Here is a 10,379-nt window from a genome sequence, read left to right on the forward strand (position 1 = left end):
TGAGAACTCTGGCCACTGGACCATCTTCTCTAAAGAATGCTGACCTTATCTATTAAAGCCCAAAAGACTACTGGTGGCCCACTCCTTCCATAGTAATATCGTAGATACAGAAAAGTAATAGCTACATTAAAAATAGAACCAAATAGCAGGGACAATCACTCTGGGAGCAGACACACCCTCATTTTGATATCATTCTTATTTCTTAGCTAATTTTAGTAATATACCAAAAGAATTTCTCATAATGACAAACAGATAAGAATCATTCAGTATATGCATTGAATTAAGTCACACTATTCAAGAATGCAAGCAGAAATTAAGGTTGAAGATTTATGTAATGTATAATTTCTGGTGTATTTTTTTTTCTTACTAACAGCAAGACTAAGAAAGAGAAAAATAATAAAAAACAAGAGGCTGGAAAATTTAATGCAAGATACACACAGACCTGCATGTAATTCTAATAGGCTGAGATATCTCAGGGGAAAAAAAATCATTCCAAGTGGTAACTAGTCTTTGATGCAGAGATAGGGCACACCAAAGCCAACAACGTCAAAAAGGTAGGGAAGGACTATGAAAAGTTGCTCTTCCTTAGAATTTGTCTATCAAAGTCAACAGTGCCTTGGTGGTGACACCGTTAACTTCAGTCCAGTAATCCAAACCAAGAAAAGGGTGATGGAAAAATACAAAATATTTATTCTACCTCTCTCCCACTGAACATGTATCCTATGAGTTTCTAAATTGCAGCCCTTGTCGATGACATACACACTACAGAATAGCCGAACACTGCATGCTGCATTTAGGGTACAGCTTGTTTTTTTTTCTGTTGAGCACAAGAAAAAAAATCTACTCTCCAGCAGAGATGGGGCTGGACCGAAGGCCTGGTAGCAGCAAGTTGGTGAGATACTGTTCTTTCTTATTTATTCTCTTTCTTCTTTTTGCCTTCAAATAGAAAATAATAATCTCATGGAATATCTCAGTTAAACTCAAGTCCCATTCAGAATTCGTCTTCAGAGCTATCAGCTAACAGCATTACTCTGTCTTGCATACTGTTGAATTCTCTCTGCTGGAGAAAGAAAACAGGAAGGCATTAAATTCTTTCTCTGCAAAGCCCAGAAGCAGACCCACTCTAAAGAACAAAGGAGCAGCTGATATAAAACACCTTGAACAGGAGTCTTTCTTGCTCCATTAAACCCTCTGTACTTTATCAAGCAATCAGGCAAGTAGCAAAGGATTAGGTTTGCTTCTGTTTCTTCCATACCTTCCGTTTATGCCTTTTGAATCCATTTCTTCTTCGGCGATTCATAACCTTAATGCTGTAGAGTGCTCCCAAGATGAACAAGGCTCCAGCTATCCCTACCCCAACAGGCACCAGCATTCCAGACATGTAGCCTGCCTGGACAGAGAAGGAGAGACACTTGCATATTAGGATGTTAGCCAGAGCACCAGGTTCTTAGTTCCTTTTCTCTGCTGCATGGCAGCAGGTTTTAGATGCTCTGAATTTTCTGTCTGCTGTGCTGTAATTTAAAAGGGAACCTAGAACAAAGGTACCGCTTTGGGGGAAGAAAGCAACAGAAAATGTAATGAGCTCTTTAAAAATTATTATTATTTCAAATCCCTTAGAAGTACGGTCTGAAATAAATCAGCCAGACCTAGTGGCCCCTCCAGCCACTTGATTATGCACATTTGTCAATATCAATTTTGGATGACAGAAATATAATTTGTACTAAAGATGGATGGAGTGGGCTTCGGAGAATGCCAGGGCTATTAAAATGCAATAAATTGGAAACAGCCTGAGTCACACACCAAAGGGTTGAAGTGTCCTCTGGAATACTGTATTCCTTGGAGGGTAAAGTGTGTGTGTGTGGGGGGTTCACACTCTCTTGCCCTCCCTGCCTCTCCTTAGTGCTCACTTTCCTCAGCTGTGTTACAGTAAGAAAAGAAGGATAAAAGTGCATGTGTGCAGAAGGAGCAAGCATTGCAAACAGTGGGGAAGGGACAGGGGTGTGACCAAAGAGGCGGGTTAATTGTTGGAAGACAAGGACAAGGAGATGTGCATGTGCATGTGAATCGCATCTCTGAGAGAAGCAATGTGCCCCAGCGAACAAAACCAACCAGAGACTGTCCTCAGTCCAGGGAAGCAGTGACCAAAAATGGCACAAAGATCATTGCCCACAGCACGGCTACTTTCCAAGGAGCCTCGGGTGTTTCTAGCATACCCAAGAACTCTGTGGACACTTCTGTACTGAGAGAACAGTGTGATTCCAGTGTATCCCCATGCTTCAGTGCACAGCTCAGGTCCCACCCACTCTTGGAGCAAGGTCCTTGTTCCAAGGTAGATCTTTGCAGTAAAAATACCCTACATGTGTACACTAACCTTTTCATGGGAGAGAATAAGGCTTACACCCCTACTGTAAAAAATATACTACAGCAATAACTTTTAACCTAAGATAAGTATGCAGGTATTTTTTCTGAGAAAGCACAAGTCTTCTATTCCTCCTTTTTAAAATATGATTTATTTATGTAGTTTATACTTGTGAGATGTATATGTGTGTGCCTGAGTGCATGTGCGCCATCAAGTACATGAACTCTCTGAAGAGACCAGAAGAAGACATCGATCACCTAGCACTAGAGTTACAGATGTTTGTGAGCCACTACATGGGTTCTGGGAACAGAACTTGGTCCTCATCAAGAGCCATAAGTGCTCTTAAACCACTGAGCCATCTCCCTAGCTCCTATTTCATTGCTTATCTAGCAAAGCTATTTCTAGTGTCTCTTAGAATGAGCTAAAATGAGACAGACAGACAGACAGACAGACAGACAGGCACACACACACACACACACACACACACACACACACAGAGAGAGAGAGAGAGAGGGGGGGGGGGAGAGAGAGAGAGAGAGAGAGAGAGAGAGAGAGAGAGAGAGAGAGAGATTGATTTTCAGAAAGCACTGAGCTCTCACTTCTTTTTCTAACCCTGCTTGTGGAGTAGCAGAGCACTACCACACACCACACACCCTCAGCAACCCCCTCGTTTTCTTATATCCCAGAATTTTAAATTGGGGCAAAATATGGAAAGTTTTTCATTAATTTAAGAACAATGAGTTACTTTTAAATCAGTGTAGTGCTTTCAATAGAGAAACAAGCCCAGTCATTCTTCAGCAAATTCAGGTGCTTTGTAGAAAATCAAAGTTTTGTTTTTTTAAACTCTTGCAGACCCCACTCGAGTCTTCTAAAAACTCTATAATCTTCTATATAAAGAAATATTGGACAATACAAAATCTCTGGTGCTTTTTGTTTTAAGTGTGAGACACTGGAAACTGTTTTGGGGGGAGCATAATTAGCAAGAGAATACCAGCAGCTACAATAGTCAACTAAACAGAGAATGAGAGGTCATCTTTGGCTACATGAGACTATCTCAACAAACAAATAAACAAACAAGCAAACAAGTGCATACTACCCTCCACTGCTCAGGTCTTTTGGACTGAGACTGGCCCATGGGCTCTCTAAGCAGCAGTAGCTCTGCAACTAAAGAACATGTTAGAGTGGCATGCCAGACTTGCTAACATCCTATGAGGACCACATCCTCATAGTTTCTGGCTCAGGTCTAGAGTAAGATCTGAGAACCTGCATTTCTGACAAGCTCCTAGGGGGTCTGGAGATGCTGGTCCAGATGGCACCTTGAGAGTCAGTGGCTACGAAATAAAATCTGGGTCATTCTTTGTTGGATGCTTTCGTAAAGCAAGAAGACAGAATGGATTGGGTGACCTAACACCAGCACTAGTCATACAATCTAATCAAGCATCTTCATTCCTGAGAAGCAATTTTGATGTTGAAAAGACATCATCAATAGATAAGTTTGGTTGTCTTAGTCAGGGTTTGTATTCCTGGACAAAACATCATGACCAAGAAGCAAGTTGGTGAGGTTTATTCAGCTTACACTTCCACATTGCTGTAAGTCAGGACAGGAACTCACACAGGGCAGGAACTTGGAGGCAGGAGCTGAAGCAGAGGCCATGGAGGATGCTGCTTACTGGCTTGCTCTGCTTGCTTTCTTATAAAACCCAGGACTACCAGCCCAGGGGTGGCATCACCCACAATGGGCTGGGCCATTCCTTCCTTGATCACTAATTAAGAAAATGCTTTACAGCTGGATCTCATTGAGGCATTTCTTCAAGGAAGGCTCCTTTCTCTATGCTAAATCCAGCTTGTGTCAAGTTGACACAGAAAACCAGCCAGTACATTGGTTTAACAAACACCATCAATATGTACATTTAATCAGAAAAGCTAAGGTTATGCAAACTAATGGTCTATCAATATCCATTGTCCTTTCTTAGTAGCTAAACAATTTCTAATCTGGCATGGGGGCAGAATGAAGATTATTTCTCCTCCCTGGGCTTCCATGAAGCTGAGTGCGATTGAGGGGTCAGTTTCAACAAGATGATGCATCAATGTGCTCTGGCTAGTTTTATGTCAACTTGACACAAAACATAGTCATCTGAGAAGAGGGGACCTTGACTGAGAAAATGTCTTCATAAGATCATGCTACAGGTAAGCCTGAATAGAATTTTTTAATTTATGTGGGAAGACACAGCCCATTGTGTATGGAGCCACCCTGTGCTGTGGTTGCTGAGTTCTACAAGAAAGCAGGCTAAGCAAACGATGAAAAACAAGCCAGTAAGCAGCACTCCTCCATGGCCTCTACATTGGCTCCTGCCTTCAGGTTCCTGACCTACTAGAATTCCTGTCCCACCTTTGATGAACTGTGTTATGGAAGTGTAAGCAAATAAACCCTTTCCTCCCCAAGTTGTTTTTGGTCATGTTGTTTCATCACAGCAAGAGTAACCCCAACTAAGATATGGTGGCATATACACATTCAAGAGCACATTCCTTATAGGGGGATGCGAGCCTCTAAGAATGACAGGATGCTGCCTTCTTTTCTTAAATGATGGATTGTCCTCAGCACCCCTACCCTGTCCCTCTTTTTTATTTTTGGCCAGAACATGCAGATAGAAGAGTTGGACATGCCATTTAGAATCATAAAGTAACCTTGGGAATGATGATCACAAATGGTATATGATCAAACTGAAGCAGTTAGGCCCTGGTTTTGTTTTTTTTTTCTTTTCTTTTTTTTTTTTTTTTGCTACTAGCTATGAGCTTTTGACTTCAGCTGTGATAGCTGAGAGCTTCCTGCTACTCATGACCAACCTTAATATTAACACAGAAAAAACTGAAATAGAAAACAAAACCAAAGAAACAAGCCAGGACTTTTGAAAACACCCTCTTTTAGAGCTTCTGGAACTAACAGAGAACAATTCATGAAACTAGATCACGAGGGTGTCCGGGTTTGGTTTATGAGCTCAATTAAGTGTGTCTGTAGATACCATTCTAAGGGTTTGAGTGACTTTCATCAGACAGTAGCTAGGCTCCCAAAAATTGCTTCTGAAGATGGTAACTAGCAGGAAGTGACACTTACATGTAACTTACAGAGTTGGCAACCTCCAACCTCAGCGTGGCTTTATGCCAAAATTTAAGTCTAGTTTAATCATTTTTTGTAATATATTTTATAAATGTATTTTAATATAAGATATTGTAGAAAACACCTTTCTCAGGATATCCTAAACCTTTATCTGTTCATCTGAACATAACTTTTGACATAACTAAATAAATAACAAATACCCAAAATGGCACCCAATGACCTCAACAGCTTGAAGGTGTTTCCTTTATCACTCTTAACATATATGAAAACAAAACAAACTTTTTCTCAAAAAACTAAATATATGTGGACTTTCACCCAGAAACACTGTACTTGCATATTTTTAATTGCAATTGGATGGCTTATTCTTTAGCATTAAGTTGTAACAAAATAAAAACTAGTAATTCCAATACAGGAAAACTAGCTCAAGTAATAAAATATATGAAAAGCCGTAAGAAAACATGTTTTGAGGCTGGGGAACTGAAGGCAACTTATTGCTTGACCATTAAAATGATTTTCAAGCAATTGAAATCCCAATTAAACCTGAGCTGAATGTGCTAATGGAATCTGACTTAGGCTACCCTGAGGAATTCAAGACTCCATCAATATTTTGAGTAGTTCCAGTTAAAATTACAGCCAAATGTGAAAACTTGGAGAGGATTGGAAATGGAAAGAAAATGAAAATATGATTCTGGGAAGAAATGAGCTTTGTCAAGTCAATCACTGTCAAATCTGTACAAGACAGGGTCGTACTTTTCCACAGCTGACCATCCAGACAGCCTGGCTTGCTAGTGTCCAGTGAGAGGAAGCATTGAGATAAGCTAAACACCTAGGGCAGTTTCCTATTTCAAAGACACAAATGAGCAACAATGCTAATATCCCCTCAAAGAAACGGTACCGAGCAGATCAAGGATAGTATTTAGCTGGGCGTACCACCCGAGGATACAGGGCTGTCTCAGTAGTTAAGAGTGTTTGCTGATGGGCTGGAGATAAGGCTCTGTGATTGATAGTACTTGCTGCTGTGGCAGAGGGCCTGGGTTCCATTCCCAGCACCCACATGGGCTCACAACTACCTGTAACTTCAGTTTACACACATAATACAAAATGAACAAATCTAAACAAGAAAAAAAAATAAAAAGTTTGGAGAGTGCTTGTTGTGCAACCACGGGGTCTCAGCTCAGAACCCAGAACCCACGTTGAAAGCAGATGGCAGGTCTTTCACATGCCTGTAACCTCAGTTCTGTGCAAGGGAGTGTTGGGAGAATTTCTGGGGCTTGCTGGCTGCCAGTGTACCCCACACCCACCAGCTCTAGGTTCAGTGAGAGATCATACCTCAAAAAAAAAAAATAAGGTAGAGAATGATAGGGGAAGATATATGATTCAGTCCTCTGGCTTCCACATGCATAAGGACACATACCTGCACACACACACAAACACACACACACACACACACACACACACAGGGCGGGAGGGGAAGAGAGAGAGAGAGAGAGAGAGAGAGAGAGAGAGAGAGAGAGAGAGAGAGAGAGAGAGAGAGAGAGAACTCCAGAGAATAAGGTGTTTCTTCTGTGTTCCCCATGAAGGAATCCAAAGGGAATGCTTCTCCTCCTAGAAGGCCCAGGACAGCAAACTGAGGCTCTGCTATTATACATTTTTCACTGTTATGATTTAATTACAACATATATCCTTTCCCCTTTCTTCTTCCACACTCACCTACATCCCTTCCAGCTCTCCTTCAAAGTCATGGCCTCTTATTACATGCACATGCATGTTTGTATGTATACATATAAATTCCTAAATGGAGGTCTGTTTTGCAGATCTTTTGGCTACCCTTTCAGATCAGTCGACAGGAAGAGGAGACATTACTTACCTTATCTTTTAGCTTTTCCATCCAACTTCTCACTACGAAAAATAAGAGAATCAGATATAAATAGCAGTCTCCTACTCACATTTCCTGGTATCACATTAGCTTGTTAACTTGATATACTCAAAGATTTTTTCCTTCTGTTCCATGAAATATAATTAAAAACATCAACACTATTAACAAAATGGCATCCACAGGTCTTTCTACATAGCTCTGGTTGCTCTAGAACCCACTATGTAGACTAGGCTGCCTTTGAACTCACGGAGACTTGCCTATCTCTGTCTCCAAGGTGCCAAGATTAAAGGTATGTGTCACCAAGCCACTTATTTAGAAATGCAACAGAGATCAACCCCCTCCCATGTCATTATTATATGAATAGAGAATATTGTTTGCTAACAGAATTCTGTATACTGTCCAACTCATTTTGGAGGAGGCCTGGGAAAAGGGGCAGGGAGTAACTTGCAAGGAGCTGTATTCATGTTTCCCTGTGACTGTTTTTCTTTAACCTGATGCTTGTTTGTCTCAGCTCTTTTTTTAATTTTTTTTATTATTATTTTCTTTATTTACATTTCAAATGCTATCCCGAAAGTTCCCTATACCCCCCCCCCCNCTGCTCCCCTACCCACCCACTCCCACTNCTTGGCCTTGGCCTTCCTCTGTGCTGGGTCATATAAAGTTTGCAAGACCAAGGGGCCTCTGTTCTCAATGATGGCCAATTAGGCCATCTTCTGCTACATATGCAGCTAGAGACATGAGCTAGGATCAATGAGGATGCCTCACTTGAAGCATCAGCAGGAGAACGGGGAAGGACAGGGAGATGGTGCACCAAGAAAGCTCTGGCTCCAAAGAGAAGCATTGTAGTCATATTTAAAGGATAAAAGAAAAGAAAAGAAAAAAGAACAGGGCAACCTGCGAGAACTCAGAGCCATTTCAACTGTACCATTCTACAACACGACTGTATGGTAACCACCATTAATAATAGAATTAACGTGTGTAAGGGACAACACCAACTAAGCATTATACTGCAGATCCCAATCATACCTATTTGGAGCTTTAATAGGCGAAGAGAAATTCACCATTCAGAGTGAGAAGGATGACTTGAAATTCACTCTTTACTGACTTTTAATATTATTTTGGTGTTTCAGTCTGCAGTTACTTAAGCATAAAATGTGGAGGGGGCAGTCATTTAATGATTATGATCAAGTGAAAGAGATCAGTGAACCAATTAAAGAAAAAAGAGGTTACTTTACATTTACTGTCCAGACTAGAAGTTTCAACAAGTAGAAAGCTGACAGTTCTACTTGTAGAGTCTGAGAATGAATGTATGAACCCAACGTGGCTACAGTCTTTCATAACTATGCAGTTCTACAGCTGCAAAAGCAGCTATGGATGGTCCACAAGCAAATGTGCTCAGCTATGCTCTAATGAACTGTATTTATAGATACTGAAGTTTGAATTTTATGTAATACTTACATGTCATAGTTGTTTTCTCTAAAAATCATGTTAAAATGTAAAAAAAAAAATATTTGCTCACAAGTTATATAAAAACAGGAGGCCAGCCAGAGTTGGTCATGAGCCATGATTTGGTGTCCCTGGACTAAGAATATCATCCTCAAGAAGTCAGCACCTTCATTTATACAATCTTGCTCCCATAATAAGGTATTTTATCATGCTGACAGTGCCACTGTGTCTAAGACTACTTCTTACAAACTACAGCTCATACATGGTAGCATGTGACCCACAAGGCAACAAACATGAGAGCCAGCTGAGGTGGCTCTTGTCATCTCAGCATTCAGGAGACTGAATCATGATAGCTTCAAATTCAGGATCATCCTGAGCTACAGAATGAGAACATGCCTCGGATAGTGGGGTTATGTGATACTCCTAGAAAAGATGGGAAACTGAGGTTCACAGAAGCTTAGAGACACTTTCAGTCAGCCAGGAAGTAGCCACAGGAATGTCAGCCTGATTTCTAGAAGTGAGGTTTCTCTGCTACTCATCTCAAATGTGGTTGCAAATGTGGAGTTACTTTTGGCTTTCCACTTCCTTCAGTTGGCTTCAAATTCTCATGCAAAGACCTTATCAAATCTCTCAGGGTTGTTCTTCCCTTCGTAGCTCTGTCCCAACTGGGTTCAGACAGAGATGAGGTGACTGATCAAGATAGGATCAGGGCACAAGAATGTCAGAAAAAAGACACCTAGCAACGTCAGAACAAGGCCAGGAGTTGATGCTACTAGGAGTGAGCCTTCCAAGAAGGGAGGTCAGCCACTGATTTTAGAGGAAATAATGAACCTGAAGACCCTCAACTATCCCTGTAAAACAGATGACAACAGATGCTCTGAAAGATCATTGTGAAGATTAGAAATGTCACATGCAAAATTTCCATATAGTACCTGATATAGAATCCAAATAGGAAGATGAAAGACAAGTGAAAAGTGGGTGTCATGTTACTATATCTCAAATCCAAAACTGATTTCAAGGCAAGCAAGAGAATACCCCAAATTCATTCATTTGTTCCACAAATATTTGCAATGCACATGGTGTTTGATAAAACATTGTGTCCTCTCTATAATAAGTCAAAAGATGCTACCTGGTTCCAGTGAGAAAAGAGTTCAGCTAGCAAGTCTCTAAGTAGATAACAAGAAGTAGTGTGGTCTGTGAGTAGGTGAGGGGGAGTCCAGACTCAGGAAATAGGCTGGGCATCATATAGAGAGCAGGATAAAGACAGTGGGACAAGGATGACTACTCTCAGGAGGAATGAGAAGGGTTTCTCAGAGCCAAGGGACAGGAGAAAAAGATCAAAGCTAGACGTTTGAGCATCCATAGGCTTTTCCAGGATAAAGAGTAAATGTTTCATTTCCAAGAGGAGCATTTTCAACTTTGGCCTCATCTGGGGAACCACCCATAGCTGAAGTTAGTGGAGTAAATTGTATAGAGTCTGATGGTTGGGTCTCAGAATTTGTTTGGTGAGGATTTTACAAAAAGAGAAAGAGAGAGAGAGAGAGAGAGAGAGAGAGAGAGAGAGAGAGAGAGAGAGAGAGAGA

General features: G+C 40.9%; 1 protein-coding gene across 1 annotated transcript in view; it reads right to left on the reverse strand.

Annotated features, from left to right (window-relative positions):
- Nucleotides 1-397: 397 nt before the first annotated feature.
- Armh4 (armadillo like helical domain containing 4) overlaps nucleotides 398-10,379 on the reverse strand; it is a 103,294-nt gene continuing 93,312 nt past the window's right edge. The window contains exons 6-8 of the mRNA XM_021203453.1: nucleotides 7,342-7,373; nucleotides 1,256-1,390; nucleotides 398-1,060 (exon numbers count right to left, since the gene is read on the reverse strand). Of these exons, the coding sequence (XP_021059112.1) occupies nucleotides 992-1,060; nucleotides 1,256-1,390; nucleotides 7,342-7,373 (236 nt within the window). The 3' untranslated portion in view covers nucleotides 398-991. The remainder of the gene's footprint in view (nucleotides 1,061-1,255; nucleotides 1,391-7,341; nucleotides 7,374-10,379) is intronic.

Source organism: Mus pahari, chromosome 8, assembly GCF_900095145.1.
Source record: "Mus pahari chromosome 8, PAHARI_EIJ_v1.1, whole genome shotgun sequence".
In the NCBI taxonomy this organism is placed as follows: Eukaryota; Metazoa; Chordata; class Mammalia; order Rodentia; family Muridae; genus Mus; species Mus pahari.